The sequence below is a fragment of the Barbus barbus genome, assembly GCF_936440315.1.
Source record: "Barbus barbus genome assembly, chromosome: 21".
Classification (NCBI taxonomy): domain Eukaryota; kingdom Metazoa; phylum Chordata; class Actinopteri; order Cypriniformes; family Cyprinidae; genus Barbus; species Barbus barbus.
The window spans coordinates 12,576,094-12,595,632 of record NC_136749.1 but is presented as its reverse complement, the minus strand read 5'-3'; the positions used below and the strand labels follow the sequence as shown (position 1 = coordinate 12,595,632).

At 37.9% G+C, this 19,539-nt stretch overlaps 2 protein-coding genes across 2 annotated transcripts; one reads left to right on the top strand and one right to left on the bottom strand.

Moving 5' to 3' along the window:
* The first annotated feature begins 191 nt into the window (after positions 1 to 191).
* On the top strand, positions 192 to 7,033 carry LOC306887504 (lysosomal acid glucosylceramidase-like). The gene is made up of 11 exons (XM_079445268.1): positions 192 to 374; positions 477 to 635; positions 1,900 to 1,923; positions 2,544 to 2,690; positions 2,777 to 2,910; positions 3,888 to 4,060; positions 4,183 to 4,420; positions 4,530 to 4,754; positions 6,254 to 6,417; positions 6,716 to 6,832; positions 6,912 to 7,033. The coding sequence occupies exons 1-11, from the start codon at positions 320 to 322 to the stop codon at positions 7,000 to 7,002; spliced, it is 1,527 nt and encodes a 508-aa protein (XP_079301394.1). The 5' UTR covers positions 192 to 319; the 3' UTR covers positions 7,003 to 7,033.
* Positions 7,034 to 7,045: 12 nt separating this feature from the next.
* Positions 7,046 to 19,433, bottom strand: LOC306887505 (E3 ubiquitin-protein ligase RNF115-like). Its single transcript, XM_079445269.1, has 9 exons — positions 19,308 to 19,433; positions 18,201 to 18,259; positions 16,119 to 16,173; positions 15,712 to 15,980; positions 14,629 to 14,697; positions 10,143 to 10,215; positions 9,964 to 10,057; positions 9,609 to 9,724; positions 7,046 to 8,394 (listed from the first exon to the last, which is right to left on the bottom strand). The coding sequence occupies exons 1-9, from the start codon at positions 19,383 to 19,385 to the stop codon at positions 8,275 to 8,277; spliced, it is 933 nt and encodes a 310-aa protein (XP_079301395.1). The 5' UTR covers positions 19,386 to 19,433; the 3' UTR covers positions 7,046 to 8,274.
* Between the last annotated feature and the right edge of the window lie 106 nt (positions 19,434 to 19,539).

Below are 19,539 nucleotides of genomic sequence, written 5' to 3'. Positions count from 1 at the left end.
TGATTTGATTATTTAACTTTATTAATAGAACTGTATTTCTCTTAAAAACATTGTTGTTGGATGTCACGTGGTGAATGAGGGGGTCATGTGGTCGCAGTCTCACCCGGAATTCAGTCGCATGGTGCATGCCAGAAACTGTGCCGAAGATGAAAATGCTTCTTTAAGACAACATTTAGAGGACAGTAATGATATCGGTATTTCCGTTTTTAGGCGTGGGATGAACGTTAAGTACACAGAAGCGTTTGTCTGCTAGGAATAAGTAGTGAGAGCTCGTTTAATATCTGACAGAGCGTTGTTTACATGCAACATCTCTGACATAATGAGAGAAACGCTTCTTTTCATTCTGTTGACTCGAGTAATCACTATAGCAAGAGGTGTGTTTATTGAGTCAATGCAATCAGATAAATAATATAGGAGATATGTTGAGTTGCTGTTTTATTTGTATCTGTCTGCTTGTTTGTGTCACTTCGGACCAGCTGACGACTGTGAAGCACTGAATTTCGGTCATGGTTCGGTTGTGTGCGCGTGCAATGCCACATACTGCGACTCGGTGGGCCGGACTGGGTTGCCAGATCCCGGTCAGTTCTTGTCATATGTTAGCACTAAAACTGGCAGCAGACTCGTGAAGAGTCAAGGTAGGGGTGTGCGATATGACGATTTTTGATCGTGGACGATAAAAATGTCTCCACGATCTGCTTTTGAAGAAATATCGTAGTATCGCGCTACCGCGCACATTGTCAAATACAGTTCTGGCGCCGCCGTCTCTATGTACTGTACAACACGACATACAGCAGTAGAGTTACTCAGACAGGACACTGCACTTATTCGCGATCGCAAAAGTACATTATTTGCATACAAGCCTTGCTGGTTAAATGTTTAATTCGCGCGCTGGTCTTACGTGCGCTTGTTCTGAGCTCATACACCTGAAGCACGCGCGCTAAAAAGCCTGTAACAGCGCCTGATTACTCAACTAACTTATCTTTTGCGCTAATACTGTCAAAACACACAAGGTTTACATACAGACTGAGTTGGTTATCTCTAAAATGAAAGTAAATAGTTAAGAGAGAAACGGATGCGTGCCTGTATATTAGATGCGTGCAGCTCTTAAAGGGACAGGACACTAAACATGCTGTCGACTGTCATTAAAGGGATAGTTCACCCTAAAATTGAATTTCTGTCATTATTTACTCAGTGGAAAACCAAACAGTTGCTGGTCTACATTGACTTTGATAGTAGGAAAGAAAAATCCTATGGAAGTCACTGAGGACCAGCAACTGTTTGGTTTTCCACCTTCTTCAAAATGGCATTTATGTTCAGCAGAAGAAAGAAACTCATTCCGGTTTAAAACAACTTTTGAGTAAATGATGATATAAAAATACAACATTATGACAGAATTGACAGACAGATGACAGAATATTAATTTGTGGGGAAACTATTCATTTAACGTTAACAAAACAACAAAACACAAAGAGAAAAATCACTCACTATTCTTGACTGAAAAACTTTAATACAGTTGCTTTAGGAATCAGTATATCTAGTGTTTTATTTTTATATTTGTTCATTCAATTTCATTGAATGCTCTGCTAAATACACCTATTGTACCTGGAAATAAAGCACTGTTTGTTTTATTTGTATATTATGTGTATTTGTAATGTGTATCTTTGTTCTTATTTTTTAATAAGAAAAATAAAATAATGACAGATTTTTTATCTTCACCCACTTTGGCCTAAATATCTGCCATGCATCTTTGTCTTTCTAGTTTGGCTGTAATGCTCAGACAACTTGTAAAACCAAAATAGTAAAACTAACAAAGAATCGGGATAAAAATCGTGAATCGTGATATTTCTATAAAAAATCGTGATATGATATTTTTCCCATATCGCCCACCCCTAAGTCAAGGCCAGTTCCAGATGAACAGCGCAGGTGAGTGTTTAACAAATATCAGCATGTGTCTAAAATTCTTAAAGGGGTAGCTTTATGATAAACAATTTAATTTAGGGTTCACATACTGGTATAGTCACTTGTAAAATATGGTAAACACCAAAGCTTTTTTTATACATGAAAGGATTGTGAAAAAAGGATAACAGTTTCACCAAAAAAAGTTAAGCAGCAAAAACTGTTTTCAACATTGATAATAACAACTGATGATAATTGAGTGCCAAATCAGCATATTAGAATGAATTCTGAAGTAAAATTCAGCTTTGCCATCACAGGAATAAATAAATGAGAAAACAGTTATTTTAAATTGTAATATTAGTTCACAATATTACTTTTTACTTTTTTGATGCAGCCTTAGTGAGCATGAGACTTCTTTCACAAACATTAAAAAAGCTTAATTATTCCAAACTTGTGACAGCTAATGTACAGTATGTGTATTTTTTTATTAAGGCATGACATCAGAATTGTGTAATTTTACATTTTGTCATTAGTCCTTTTATGCAAAGTGGGAAGAAAAGTAGAGAAAGACATATTACATATAATTGTATATATTTAGTATCCAGTCAAACCCCTGAGCAGCTCTCTTTTTATCTCCTCAATCTCAGCTCTCAGAATCACACTGGATCCCAGTCAGAAGTATCAGCGCATTAAAGGATTCGGGGGAGCCATGACAGATGCAGCAGCTATGAATATTCTGTCCCTGTCCTCTGGAGCTCAGGACCAGCTGCTCAGACAGTACTTCTCCCCAGATGGTGAGAGGGACAGAGATTGGGAAACAGAAAAGAAAATAGGTTCAGCAATCTGAGTTCTGAATGGTGCACATCCCTGTCTGATACAGGTATAGAGTACCGTTTCGTGAGAGTGCCAATGGCCAGTTGTGATTTCTCAACTCGCCTCTACACGTACGCTGACACTCCAGAAGACTACGATCTCCAGAACTTCACCCTGGCTGAAGAGGATATTCACATGAAGGTATCATACACAAACAAAAGCACACCATCACAGTTACAGGTGTGCGATTTTAACAAAAATTGTGTCTTGATATTTTGGAGGATTTTGTGTGTTTGTACTGGAACTTTTGCTGGTTTAGGCCTGTTTTAGACCGTTGACCTCCTGAAGGTTTTCATATTATTTTTATTCTGCACATTGGTTTGTTCACAGCAACATCTAAGTGACAGAAAAAAAACTTTTCCATTAAGGTGCCATTTAAAATTTTCAGGGGCACTTTTATCTTTGGAAGGGCAATTTATTTCTAAAGGTATTAAATGTTTAATTAATCAAATTCAATCAGTACAATAAGACTCTATAGTGTTCTAAAATATGAAATAATCTAAAAAATAGTGATATGAAATTTAAACCTCCAAGTGGTTGTGGCATATCTTTTGTCAGATTCTTACATTTAATCAATAAATTCAATCAGAATAATAAAACAATATAGAATAATAAGAGAGATAGTTCAAAACTTTGAAAATTGAAATATGATTAAAATGAAATTAATATGAAATATGAAAATTGAAATGATTAAAAAATATATTTTTATTTTTAAATATGAAACTAAAACTGTCAGTATATGGCAGCATGAGTGATAACGGCTGATTAATTCAGAAGCCAGTGGCTTTTTATGAATGGCCATTGAATCGTTTACTCAACCGATTCACAGATTCAAACACAGATTCATTCAGTAATGAACACTGCTGTGATATGCAACAGTTTTGCTCCAGCTTTGTTTGGAACTGTTTTCATTGGCATTCTAAGTGCATTCTAATAGGCTACACCACAGTCAATGCTTGGACTCTCAAGACGTGATTTTGTTTGGTTTTTGAAAAGTAAGCAACATACTCCATATCTGCTCACACATTGTTAAAAGAAGAATTACAATATTTTCGTAGACAATGCATTTTGCACACCCATAATCACATACTCTGATTCATGTCATCTTTCTCTCCCAGATTCCCCTGCTGCAGCGGGCAAAGGCTCTCTCTGCTCAGCCTCTCAATCTGTTTGCCAGTGCCTGGAGTGCCCCCCCCTGGCTGAAGACCAATGGTGCACTGATTGGCAAAGGCTCCCTCAAAGGCAAGCCAGGAGGCAAAGAGCATAAGACCTGGGCCCAGTACTACATTAGGTGCATAAAGGAACCTAAAACTGTATTTAAATACCAGTATCTTAACTACAACTAGCTACAAAAGAAATACATTTCCAGCCTTTTTTAACCTTTTAATAAAGCCTTTTACCTGTCCTATTCAGATTTCTAGAGGAATATGGGAAATATAATCTTTCTTTCTGGGGGTTAACATCAGGAAACGAGCCCACTGCAGGTGAAATGACAAATTACAGTTTTCAGGCTTTGGGTTTTACTCCAGAGACACAGAGCGACTGGATTGCCCTGGATCTGGGTCCAGGACTCCATTTCTCATCCTTTCCCCAGACCCGCCTTATGATCCTAGATGACAACCGACTTCTGCTTCCACACTGGGCCAAAGTGGTAAGTGAGGAGAGTGGACTAAAAGAAGTATGGGAGGATGTTCATGAAGATGCAGGTGGTGGAAAAACTCAATTCATCTCTGTCTTTCCACCTCTCTTCCCTGTTGTAGGTTCTGAGTGACGTACAAGCGGCACGCTATATCCACGGGATTGGTTTTCACTGGTATCTGAACAACATTGCGTCACCTGACATCACCCTGATAACCACGCACCACCTCTACCCAGAGTACTTCTTGTTTGCAACCGAGGCGTGTGCTGGGTGGAGTCCGCTGGATCGTGGGGTGCGTCTGGGCAGCTGGGACAGAGCAGAAGACTATGCACATGACATCATACAGGTGCACGGTGTATTTGAAATGTAAAAATTATTATTACTTTATACAGTGGTGGCCAAAACTGTTAGAACATTTGCCATATTTAAGTAATTTCAGTTGTTTTTGTTGAATTGGCCATTACAATACCCATATAACGAACTTGCCGGAACTACCTGCGATGGAAGGAATCTGCTGGAACATTGAAAATGATAGACTGGCCCCCTCAAAGTCCGGACCTCAACCCCATCAAGCAAATTTGGGGCGAGTTGGAAAATAAACGGTTACAGATCTATTGTACATTGAAAGGAAAGCCTTTGGCTTGAGTTGCAGAAGGCATGGGATAACATTAGTGTTGAAGTTCTCAGGAAATATATTGACACTATGCCAGAGAGATGTGCTGCAACAGGTGGACATGCCAAATAAAAAAAGTTCACTTCATCTGATACTTGTTGTGCTCAGAGCAACCATCTGCATGTTTCATGAACATTATGAAATGAAACATGTTTTGGAGACAAAAAGAGGTCAATATTTTCAGATCTGTCAGGTGTTCTAACAATTTTGGACACTACTGTATAATAACAATATATGTAAATAAAATATAACATTTAAGGGATAATGTACATCTAGCCAGTTGTTATTGCAGAATAGACCCAGACAAGGTGATCTTGTATCGCCCTGAAGGGGTTTAGTTTGCAATAACACCCAGGTGGATGTACATTTTCCCACTTATTACACCACTACTGCTAAATAATTGGACACAAAATATTCATTTGATTTGAAATGAAACACAAAGCTTCAGTGAAGAAACCAGTTGGTAGTAAGTGGCTTTTTTTTCCAAGAGAAATGAACAAGTTCAAACTAGACAAACATTTAAGGGATAAGGTATAGTCATACCACTTATTACACAGCTAAATTATTACCAAATAAATAATTATGGGGACAAGAGATACCGATTTGTAACTGTTTTAAAATATAAGCTATTTATTATGTTATTACAATTGATGACAATAACAGAGATGTGAAATGGCAGCAGCTGCATTTAATTGAAACGAGAGAGTGAGTCCGTGATACCTGCATGAGCAGTATGTTATTCAGTGTTGCTATTAGGAAATAACACACCTCCAAATGACAGATCAATCAATAATATTATGTTGTGTGTGTATATATATATATGATGGTGTTAATTTTAAGGGTTTAGATTCAGAAGGAAATATAAAATTATATGTATTAAATATATTATGATTATTTAATAAATGGTTACATGTGGGGTTTATTAAATATAATTACTATATTTAATATTAAATATGTATATATATTCATGCCTTTTTCTCTTTTGTTTCCCCTTAAAAGGATTATAAAATATATTTTTAGAAAATGTTTCAGGCAAAATTGGGGCCACTAATATATATACTATATTTTTGTGCACTGCCACTAATATACAAAGTGGTTGCAATATAATGTATAGAAAATGTTTTATGTAATTATTTAAAAATTATAATATAATGTACCTTCTCTTTATTTAGGACATGAATAACTATGTGACTGGCTGGACAGACTGGAACTTGGCCCTTAATCAGGATGGAGGGCCAAATTGGGTAAAGAACTTTGTGGACAGCCCCATTATTGTGGACTCAAGTAAAGACGTCTTCTACAAGCAGCCCACCTTCTACATCATGGCCCACTTCAGATAAAACTCGTTCAAGGCACTGTTAACAGTGACAAGATTCGGCTCTTGGACAAAAATGGTTTCTAAAGATTAAATATAGCTTTCACTAGCATACGTGTTTACTGCTAAACAGCTATTACTGTAATTTAATTGTAAACATGGTATAAACTTTACTTTTTTTTTCCATCATACTTGGGTTGTGTAAAACTACACATTATTTTATACATCTTAGTTATATAATCCAAATACAGCATTCTTCAATACAATATGTAGATCTGTGTCTTAGCTGAGCATCTTAGTAACTTTTTGTACCTGACAGCAAGTTCCTGTGGGAGGGGTCACAGAGAGTGGGGGTGTCCTTCAATCAGCACACCAGCCTGGACATTTCTGCCTACATCAGACCTGATGCCTCAGCCATGCTAATCATTCTCAACAGGTAAAAGAATGTGATCATTTATGCTCAACTGGTGTTGTTATATCAGTTCAGGTGTATATAACATGTTATGAAATTGCAGGTCTGAAGAAGAGGTGCAGTTTGAAGTTTGGGATCAAACGCTGGGCTTTCTGCCAGGAAGTGCTCCACCTCACTCCATCCTCACACGCTGAATGGCTGTCCCAAACACAGTGTCAATAAGCAACATACGCACCTTAATGAGTAACTCAAACCATTTCAGTCAAGCTGTAAGTCAGTAACATTTCAAATGACTGCAGCAACCACAAAGAAATCACTTCACTAGATTCTATGGTGGTTTTTAATCTATTCATCTCGCATAAGCCGTTTTGGTGCGTGGCAGTCAAAAGATGATTTATGGGACTATTATCAATTTTAAAGGCAATAAAGAAAAATTTTTATTGAGTCATGTTTTAACAAGTAATGCTAACATTCCTGGAAAAACTTGATGTATAAAATTCCTTGCACTGAACACACTAAGAATCAAAAAGACGCAATAAACGCAATTTCTCACAGCCATCTCTTCTGAGAATGCATATTTATGTCAACAAAATTCAAATAGGAAGATCTGAATGCATTTGTTGTTTGTCTGTATCATAAGATCAACATGTTGCCTTGTTTTTATTCAGTTTTATTATTAATACATCATGGTCATACACATCATATAATATATATTTATATACTTTAATATTTAGCAATTCATCGTCATTTTCATCAGTTCTTTTTTTTTGTCTTCCTTAAATGAGTTTTCCAACTAAAATTATTTACATTAGAAGAAACTGTAATAGAAATGAGAGTGAAAAGAACAATCAAATTAAACAATGACATTGATGGGTTTGCGATATATACACACCAGAGCTGGAATCAAAAAGGAGAGAAAGACAAAACTTCATGATGTCCAGGACAACAAAAAGGATGCAAGAACAACAAAAGGCCTGGGGAAGTAAAGCAACATTCATAAACCGCAAAGACACGGCACCCCATCCCAATGAGAATTCACATTGAACGATAAGAGGCAGGGAGTACAGCTCGTCTCTGGGAAACCAAACACTATACCATCTAAATGTGGGTTGGGAGTTGTGCTGCTACAGCAACAATATGTGCCCGTCCCTACCCTCCCCTCATCCTGCACTGTTTGTTTGTTTGTTCACTTGGGAAGGAAAAAGGGAAAGGGTAAACTAGGCGAAATTCAGTGTGGAAAACTCTGGAGGAGATCAGATACATCTGAAAGATACAGAAACATTAGGATAGACACAACTGAGAAGGACGGTGTTAGAGAACAGAAGTAAACAAATCATAGTAAAAATACACCAGCATGGTGGGATGAACACAAGAGAATAGACGAAAAAAAAAAGCGCAAAGAGACAAATAAGCTTGGGTTAAGACAAAGAGCTCAGATGAGACGGGCGGACGTGTGTGCGTGTGTTTCAGAAGGACCATCTCTCCGGTGTGCGAGGATCAGTGTTTAGAGAGGAAGGCTCTGATGAGGACTGAGTGCCGCTTTCATCTCCATTGAGGCTCTTCCTGCACACAGGACACGTGTCGTGCTTCAGGGAGGAAGAAGAGAAAAAGGTATGTCAGTGACAATTCGTGACCTTGGAAATATAGTGCAAACTGAAACTGAACTTCATAAGTGACTAAAATCTGAGCATGACTGGATCTAATAAGCACAAAAATGCAAACGGTCCAGTTCTGAACAAAATATAGTTACTGTTCACCCATGACGCTGTCTGCTGTGAATTCCTCAGTGAATTCCTAACACTTATTCTTAAAGAATACATATGATGAGAAACTTTTTATAAGGCTGCATAATTTCTCTGTTTACTGCTTATAACATCCTTTGCATCTGGAACACACGTGCACCATCAGTCAACTTAATACAAAAGTAAATATTTTCCAGATAATGTTTAATTTGTCTTTGCTTCAGAACAATATATAATCAAATTATTGAATTTAACAAACAACGCTTTCTTTAATAACACACTTACACTACAGTTCAAAAGTTTGAGGTAAGTACTTAAAAAAATCAATACTTTTATTCAGTGAGAACAGAATAAAAACTTTGTAAATGTCTTTACTATTTCAAATAAATACTGTTTTTTTTGTTTTTGTTTTTATTTTGCTTTATCAAAGAATCCTGAAAAAAATGACTTTCCACAAAAATATTAAGCAACACATTTTCAACATTGATCATAAGAAAGGTTTCTAGAGCAGCAAATCAGCCTATTAGAATAATTTCTGAAGGATCATGTGACACTGAAGATTAGAGTAATGCATGCATAAAATTCAGCTTTGTAAATCACAAGAAAATAATAAATTTTTAAATGTATTAAAATTTTAAACTATTTAAATTGTAATATTATTTGACATGATTGTTTTAGTATATTTATGATCAAGCAAATACAGAATCGGTCAGAGTTCTTTAAGACAAAAACAAATAATTAAACTCTTACCCACCCCAAACGTTTGAACAGTAGTCAACATTGAATACATTTGGAAAATACATTGTGAATCATCCTTGGTCACATTTAGTTAATTCCATCCGTGCAAATCACTTAAAATGTGTGTTGGGAAAAAAAAAAAACTCCAGATATTTATCAGAGGTTTATACACAAATAAAATAAAATGCTTACAGAATATATTTCTGGAATATATTTCCATTATCATTCATAATTTTTTCTTACATCTAAATGCGTTCATGACCTTTTTCCTATGTCTTTTCCCCATTCTCTGGTTCCTTCCTCCCTATTGTTTCACTCACCATTTCAAGCCAGGGCACGATGCAGTCACTATGGAAGATGTGGTTACAGGGCAGCAGCCTGACTGGCTCACCGACCGTGTAGTCTTCCTTACATACAGGGCACTCCATATTGCAGTCTAGGAAACGCAAAGAGAGAGAGACAAGGGGTCAGAATAATGAGATTTCAGTAGACGAGAGCTGCCTTAAATAGGACTTATAATTAATCACCACACAAGACTCATACTGGTAGGTCAATGACCCCTACTGAGTCTGAAAGCCTTAAATCATAACTGAAATGACACACTGTGCCTCTGACAGACTAGAAGAAAAAACAACAAGGGCTTCAAAGAAAAGGGAAGAGAGAGGAGAGACTAACCAGTGTGTTCCTGAGTGATGATAACAGTGGGGAGGGAGGAAATTTTCTCTTTCTCAGCAGGAGGAGGACCGGTGTTCTCAAACTGACCCAATAACTGTGTGAGAAAGATTCAGATGATCAGCTTGTTTGCACAGAGCCACGGATCAGGTAACATGCACACACAACCCCTGCTCAACTACCTGTGTGATGACTGCATCCAGACCCCCCTGTCCCCAGGCGTAGTCCCCAGGGTTTGAATGCAGCATGCCCGTCCTAACACACACACACACAAAGATGACCAGTTTTACCATATTTAAACAGAAATTGGAGAAACAAAACAAAAAAATACACACTTGCCATTTATAAAACTAATTTATATTATATAGGTCTAACTTAATTATACAACCTATTTATTTATTCATTCATGTTTCAACGCAATATCAGTAACAATGGCTATATTCATGGCAATATAATGGATTAACAGTATCATTTCAATACATCATTTACAATAATATAAACTTTTATTAAAGGGGTCATGAACTGAGAAACCAAAATTCCCTTGATCTTTTGACATATAAGAGAGGTCACTGTACTATAAAAACATCCAGTAAGTTTCAGAACTGAAAACTTTGTAATTACTCTAAAAACAGCTTATATTAAAGTCAGTCTGCCAAAACGACACCTTTTGGAATGTTCTACTCTATGATGTAATAGTGTGGATAAGCGCCGCCTCCGCAGAGGAACGACATCACTGTTTGTTTAGCCCCGCCCACTGATTCCCGCATGTGGCCTAGTGTTTATGAGAGAGGCGAACGCGCAGGTCTATGCAGAAACCAAGCGATAAAGATGGCTCTGAAAACAACCAAACGCTGTGCAGTGCCAAGTTGTGGAAAAAGCTTATAAATAGCTTATTTATTCAGATCGGCTGAAGCAATGCAGAAATGGAAAATCAATCAATAGACTGACAGAACTCTTCATTTTCATATAACGTTAGCCAACATATTAAAACACAAGTCAAAAACAATAGGAAAGTTCATCAAGGAATAGCATTAAAACGGCATTAAAAAGTACTTCATGTTGGCTATATTGTCTAAAAACAAAACAATCCTCGTTTTACTTACTCAGACCATGCGCATTTGTTCAGTGAATTTAAAATGTTAACGTGGTCTGGCGAAAGACTGGACTAGAGGCGATTCTGCACCGCACTCGGCAGGAACTGAAGTCACAGGCATGCAGAGATAAGCAAGCAGACAGTTTCGAAAAGAACCTGAAAATCCCACACCACTAAGTTAACGCAGTGGGTCTTCGTTTAAACCAGCGGTTCCCAAACTGGGGTGCGCAGACTGACCACCAGGGGTGCGTGAGAGAATGTTTGTAATGTCTTTTTATTATTTTTATGTATTTACCTTGGATAAACTTCACATGTATTTTTATTGAGAGAGAGAGAGAGAAAAAAAAAAAACATTAAAAATCACATTACAAGTTATAATTTGCAACCTATAAATTATTCACGATTTCATATCGCGGTTAATTTTTTTTTTTTTTTTTTAACTTACTATATTCATCAAAATGGACACCTGGTTAAAAACTGGCACTTTTAAAAAATCAAGGGACAGTAGGGATGAGCCATCTACATCGGCCTCTTCTATGGAGATGTGCACCGGCCTTGAATATATGGAGAAACCCCATCGAGCGGACTCGGAGGAGAACGAACGAGAAGAGGAGGTGGGAACAGAGAAATCCAGCAGAGATGTGCTGATGAAGAGAATTAGGCCTACGCTAGAGAGTGAGAAAATGCCAAGTAAGAAACACAAATATTGCAACAGTTGCATTGGTTTTGGGTTTACACGGATTGGAGATGCAGAAAATCCAAATCCGCAATGTGTAGTCTGTGGTGAAGTTTTAGCAAATAGCAGTCTCAAGCCCTCATATGGTCCGGCACTTACAAACAAGACACAGGCACTTACAAGACATGCCTGCAAGTTTTTTTCAAGGGAAATTGGAGGAACTGCAGAAGAAGAAAAAAATTATCCACTCCCATTCAGGCTTAGGGGTTTCCAAAAATGCACAGAGCGATTCATATCTGGCGAGTTACCACATAGCTAAAAGAGGCATGCCCCACACAATTGGAGAAAATCTGTGCTTACCTGTTGCCAAAGATATGGTAAACTGTATGCTCGGAGAGAAAACTGCAAAGACGCTGGACAAAATCCCTCTCTCCAACAATACTGTGGCTCGTCGCATTGATTCAATATTTTCTGACATCCTCAGCCAGCTAATAAGCAGAATAAAAAACAGCTAATTTTTCTCACTGCAAGTCGATGACTCCACTGACGTAGCCAATCTATCTAATCTTCTGGTGTATGTCCGTTATTTATTTGAGAACACAATGCATGAAGATTTTTTGTTTTGCCGTCCCCTTACCACTAGTTCAACAGGGGAAGATATTTTTAATTTGATGGATAGCTTTTTCAGAGTAAACGAAATTGACTGGGCGCGCTGCGTTGAAATTTGTACAGACGGGGCGAAATCAATGACAGGGAGGCACAAAGGAGCAGTAGCTCTCATCCGAAAAGTTGCACCATCAGTTTCCTGGGTACACTGCAGCATCCACCGAGAAGCTCTAGCGACAAAAAACATGCCAGATGAACTTTTGTCTGTACTTAATGACGTTGTGAAAATCGTCAACTTCATAAAAGCTTGTCCATTAAATTCACGTATTTTCCGCACAATATGCAACGAAATGGGCAGCGAGCATGAAACACTTCTGCTGCACACAGAAGTCCGCTGGTTATCGCGTGGAAAGGTCTTGTCAAGAATTGTTGAGCTCAGATGTGAAGTGCAGGAATTTTTTGTTCATAACCCATTTCATTTGTCTTCATTCTTGCAAGATGACATCTGGCTTCAGAAGCTGGCATATCTGGCAGACATATTTTCTACTCTTAATGAACTTAATTTAAGTCTGCAGGGCCTTAGTACTACCATTTTTAACACCCAAGACAAAGTTGAAGCACTTATTAAAAAGCTAGTCTTCTGGGCTAACTGGATCAATACAAACTCCACCGAGTGCTTTCCTCTGCTGTCTGAATTTTTGCGATCCCGGGAAGCTGCACAAAGTGATTACGTAAAAGGCCTCATAATTAAACATCCCAAGCAGCTCAGCCAAAATCTGCGGACTTACCCCCCCCCAGTTCAGTTTACTGTCCGGGATTTGTCGTGCCGCACCGCATCCAGTGTAGACAGCATCACTGATTATAATGTATTTTGTCATGCCACGCAACACCTCTCGCGTTCGGTGTAGACAGGGTGTAAAGGAAATGCCATGTATGGCGTTTGAGGTAATTGGTGAATTTTGTGAATTAACAGTCAATCAACAATTTACAGCTAAATGGTATATGCTATAAATACCGAGTTCTATTGCAACTGTTACTATTATTGCACTTGTATACAAAACTTTGTATTTTATGCTTGTTATTATGAGTGTGAGACGTTACACGCATTACCGCAGTGGTTGATTTATCGCATGTCTTACCACCCCTCTGTTCCGAGCTGCTCTCTGAGAGATGTAAACTTTAGCCGCATTCATCGTGAAACTTGCTAACTAGCACATTATTTGGAAAGGCAATTAGCAAAGAATCATTAAAAAAAACTTACACTCACTTCTTCTGGAGGTGAAGCTGGATCGCGAATGATTCGAGCTAAGATAGACGCATTTAGGTAGATCGGGGGTGCATTCCCTTCAGAAACCAATGTAATCCACTGCGTCTTCAGCAGCTCAGATGTCAGGATTATTACATCCAACAACAGAACACCTCAATTGCTATGGAGACATTCTTGTCTACATCTGCTCCGGCGGTGAAAATGGCGGACTGATGACAGCTCACTCAGGGCGGGTCTAAGATAAGACACCAGTCCAGTCTGTGCTGAAACGCTACTGTCAATCAAACAATCGTGGGAGGGTCTGTGTGACGTTACACAGACAGGCATCTGAGATTGACTCGATTTGAGAAAGGGGAAATGATTTAACGAGATTAAAAAAACACTAGGTAGATCTTTATAACTATAGAGTGGTTGTGTACACACACTGCCAACACATTTCAGTTCAAACAACTTGTAAAAGTGCATGTCGCATCCGATGACCCCTATAACCAAAATCACAGCGGCGTCCATCTGTGAAGGAGGTAGACTGTCAAACATACACAACTGTTAGCCAAGCATAGCACTAGGTGTTTACTTCCGAGGCTACAATCCGCCACACCAATTCAAAAAGAGCGTTTTGAAGAGGGGGGTCAAAATCAGAACAGAAAATAACCTACAACTTCTAAATTATGATGTGTTTTAATGTAAAAACCTTCATAACATTGTAAGTGGACCTCAGTACAAAATAAAAAACAGGCAGTTCATGGCCCCTTTAAGAAGCAATCACTACAAAAAACATATACATACATACATACATATATAAAAAGATGTTAAGTAGTAACATGAGTCTTTGTATGCCACAATTCAGTGAAATCCACTAGAAGTGACATCTAGAAGACATCTGTCATTGTCATAATTTACTTTAATTAAAACTTTATTATAAAAAGAACCAAACATAAAATAAATACATTTATCTATCTATATACACTGATTGCCCAAATTACATAGTTGCAGTAAAATGTAAAATGAGTAAAATGTTTTCTTTACCATGAGAGTGGAGGAGAGCCTGGTACTCCTGAATTGGCAAAAAGGCCTGTGAGAAACTGCTGTACTATTCTAGAAGGAGAGAGGAGACATCAGTGAGGAACTGATATTGGTGTGGGGGGAATTCTGCCAACTTCCTTCATTTTTTTTTATTGACATCTCATGAGCTCTTTTAATCAGTCATCTGACCTACATGTAGTACATATAAATATTGCCAGTAACAAAGCCTACAGGTTTTGTTCGCCACATTTTTTTGTGGAACAAAGCTGTTTTACACCTCTTAGTTGAGAAGAACTGCCTCATTCATGTTACTAAGCTGGGACATGAACCTTTCTGCAAAAGAGGTTTACTACCTACTGTAATACTATGGCAGACCTAAAGTTATGGGGTTATTTATGACAATTTTTTAACCTTTATTTGCTACTCATTATTCCTATATTCAGTTTGTTAAGTTTACTTCATTGTTTTTAAAGAAATCTAAATGTCCTGGCATTCAGAAATATACAATATCACATGCCATATTCACACCAACTATGAATAATTTAAAAAAAATTATACTTTATTTTTATTATTATCATTGATATTATTTAATGTGCGGATGCTTATTATTTATTGGAAATTATTTTTACCTAGTGCTTTTTCTTCATGTTCATGATTTAATTTATATTTCATTATTATATAACGCTACCTTGTATTACAGTATCTTTGCATTAAAAAGCAGCCATGTAAAGTAACCTATAATATGTGCATATATATATATATATACCAGACAGAGGTCGATTGATGAAACACTGTACTTTCCTTGCAAACAAAATGATTCGATATTCCTTAAAATGCATCACATCAGCTTGATTAATCTGCAAACTGTCACTTTGCTGAGACAATTTGATCTTTATTAAGCATGCCAAATATTCATGCTCGTCTAGCTTTTGGTGTGAACAGGCCTTCAGCGGAGATTCAGTTAAAATTCAAAAAAGAAACTATGACAGATGAAAGGGCAACCTCAGAGAAAAGAGAATGAAAACAAATCCACTGATTTGGGATACAGAACATGACCAAAATGAAAAGCAGAGATATTTAACTTACCCCTCAACAGCGGGAGAGTGATCCGGTCGACTGCTTCCTCTGGATCGGTACCTCCTCTGCGTGTGCAGGCGTGGAGGACGACCAGGTCCCCAGTGCTCTCCTCCACCTAGAGGGCCACCCAGGGACCCACCAAGCCCACCTGGGACAGAACCGCCGAATGGCCCTGTTCCGAGACTCCCGGACCCGCTGCCCCCTCCCGGGACCCGCTCAGAGTCAGGACTGTCTAGATCCAGACTGAACGGCCTCTCCACAAACAACAGCTGCCATAGCTATAGTGAAAGAGATAGTTATGAATGAGTAGTGCAATCTACCTCGCTCAAACTTATTCAAAAAATCCTCATCAACAACAGCTACACAATCTGTATCTCAGACAGGAAAGACGTTGTGGGAGGAAGGGGTCAACATACCTCGGCAAACTGTGAAGCTGTGTCATCAAGGCTATTTGAACTACTGTCCAGAAGACTAAGGATGAAACAATCACATTCACGTCAGACCTGGCTACATACTGCTGTTTCATGGAACTTGGCAACATACACTGCAGTACAGCTGACTGTCACAGCGAGGGAGTCATCGATCTAAACCAGTGCTTCTCAATCCAGAACTGCACAATTTGGATGTCTCACTCATTTAAAGGCTAAGACTGCTGCCTCGCTGCCCATTTTAGTGATAAGGCAATTTTAGTGATAAGGCACCTCCTAAGAAAACTGGTTACGTCTGTTTTCATGTGAGCTTTAGTCATAACCAAGCAAATATTTAATGACTGCAATGTTTATTGTTTGTTACAAATGGTGACATGCATAAAAAGAATTTAAAAAATGTGAACATTTGTGAATTCATTTTGTTTTTTATGTATACCAGATTCAACAGCTGAACTACACAAGCAGGATGGTGGGATACCACAGGCATCTATGCTGCCTTCAAAAGATGACCAACACTACCCTACTACATAGTACGCAAAAAGGACTATATAAAATGTAAAACATAAGTGAACATTACCCAAATAACTGACTGCATCAGCTGAGATTGCATTCAACCAATGGACACTTTGCTATCTTACAATGCCAAAGCAGCCGAGGAGTCATTAGATTTGAAAAGTTGAGAGAGCTGTGAGTTGAGCAACTCTTTTCTAGTGTAAGTAGGTCAATGACAAATAAGAGTGTCCAAGATAAAGAAATAAAAATAAAAAAATCATTATTTTATAAATCTAGTTAATGCGTGCAAAGCTCTTAGAAGAGAACTCATTCATGGGGTTGAAAAACTTTTATAAAATTTTCAAGAAAAGTTTCAATTTAAGACACTAAAATGTCTAATGTTGTAACCATCAAGAAAAAGGCACATTTTCTTTACACCTTGAAAAAATGAAATGCTCACATCTTCTATTTTATTTTGAGCAAATATTATGAATTGTAAATATTGTAATATTACATAAGCTTTTCAAAGGGTTGCACCACATTCCACAACTTGAACTAAACTTGCTGTATCATAATATGATCAAAATTATCATATATTTTAAGAGACATTTTAATACTTAGCACACACAGTCATTAGAGTCTGCAAGGTCTAATATCATATAATTTTTCCAAATCACTTTGTATAAATTCCATTCCTTATGTATTTTAAATATATGAATATATCCGCAAAAAACATTTCACAAACCACAAAATCACTGACAAGTTATTTTAAATTACTAGTTTAATACTACTCAAGTAACTTATTTAGTCAAGGTTACTGCTAGCCTAGTACATCATAAGCAAAAGAATAAATTTGTTACCAGCCTCTTCATATTTACATAACTTATAAGCAAGTTATATGTAAAAAAAATAAAAAATAAATCATACCTTGACAAAGGCTACTTGTTTGGCCGAAATGTTGGTAACAAATAAACAGTACTTAAAAGTTATATTTTTCTTCATTTAGTCTTGCACCTAAAAAAAGGTGTTCTTTTGTTTTATTAATTTAATGCTCAGCAATGTATTCACAGCATTCAAAAGTTCTTCAATCAACAGTCGAGAGGCTCTTCAAGTACTTTCACAGTAGGCACTGAATATAATGATTTCAGATGCATCACAGGTCTACTAAACACCTAATCTTATAAATAAAAGAGAAGACATCCACAATGTGCAGTACGCTGGAAATCTAAGACCAGGATTAAGAACCACTGATCTAAACCCTTTCCCCAATAAAACTAAACTGAGCTGGAATTAAACACAATTCAACTGAATCCTTCATATTCCTCTGGCAGAATGGTGGCACAACTATGAATGATGTTCAACTCTGCTTAATTTCTCAATATTAAAAAACAGCTCTGTGTTCACATCTTTTACTTCTCATGCGCATTGGGTGGTGCTACGAATCCAGGTGACACAATCGACTTCTTTAAATACTCAAAAGGTACTGAAAGAGCTGCCATGTTAATCTAGCAGTGCAGGAGTTGCAACATGCCACCGGAGGCAACGAATGAGGAAGTGCAGCCATTGAAAAGTGCTCACCTGGAGTCTTCTGTAACCTCCTCGATGAAGCCCGAGTCACATCTGGGACAGATATACTCCTGAACACAAGCAAAATCACAATTAGAATACAATATCGGAAAATCACATTGTTGACCAACAACAAACAAACCAAAAAAAATCTGTGGTTTTGTGAGGACACACACATTTGCATAACACTACAATACACACTCATTTGAATTTAAAACAAATGGTCCTGTATGAGGAGAGACACTCCCTGCAATGTGTGTCACGACAATTGCTGGCTGATTCAAGCGGCTGCTTCCCTATTTTTTTTCTCTGATTCGAACAGGTCAAGACAGGTCATCCTGTGGGTCTCCAACAAAAGTAGGACAGTGGCTGCTTATCTTGACATGCTGCACAACTCGGGACACTATTCTGCCTTATTCACACTATATACACTAAACATGAGCCAGTTATGATTCATCTTCTGTGTACAGTCGTTTACTAAGTTAAATGGGTAGTAAACAAGGGATTACACAACTCATCCTCACCGGAACAGATCATGATGGATTGACTTACTAACACACTAACCAACAAGTGCTTAAATTAAACAGTCATTGACAAATTTGCGATGCACGTCAAATGTCATAATATTTCAAATAAGTAACTTACAACAGAAACTGAAATACTTGGTATTCCGGTTTCGCTTTTGAAGAGAGTTCAGGATTGATCCCATTTAAAGGCTTTTTTGAAAATCTCTAAACGGTAACAGCTTGAACTGAACGCTTATTAAAGCCTAACATGTCCTAAAATGCGAAAAAGTCACTACTTGTACAGTAAGATAGTACGAAAATATAACAAACACACTAAGATTTGAGTGTAGCATTTGTGCTAAAGATAAAATACGTCAGTTTTGTTCGTACACGAGTATCAGTTTTACGCTTAAAAATACCGGTTATTGATAAATACGTTTGTTTTAGTGTGTATGTACAAACAACAAGGCACACAGGCCTTTCGCCCACATCAGGTTGATACACTGCTACTATGCTAACTTTAGCACAACAGCGGAACCTGTGAGAGCGACAGCGGCATTACAGAAACCGACGAAGATGAACCGGCTGTGCGTTTCAAGCGACGCGGACTCACCGGCAGTTTGGGGCTCACTTCACCCTTACAACAGTGACAGAAGAAGCGATGCGGAGGAACCGCCGCAGCCTCCGCCATGTTTTCCGCGAGACTGTCTGTGTCCCAAACAGCAGCAGCGCTGGCCGTCGGTCCGCCCACTGCAGAGGGAGGCGCTCTGACATGAGCTCGGAGCTCCGATTCAATTCAGCGAGTCGATTCACTCGGACGGTTCTTTTAAAGAACCGGTCAAAGC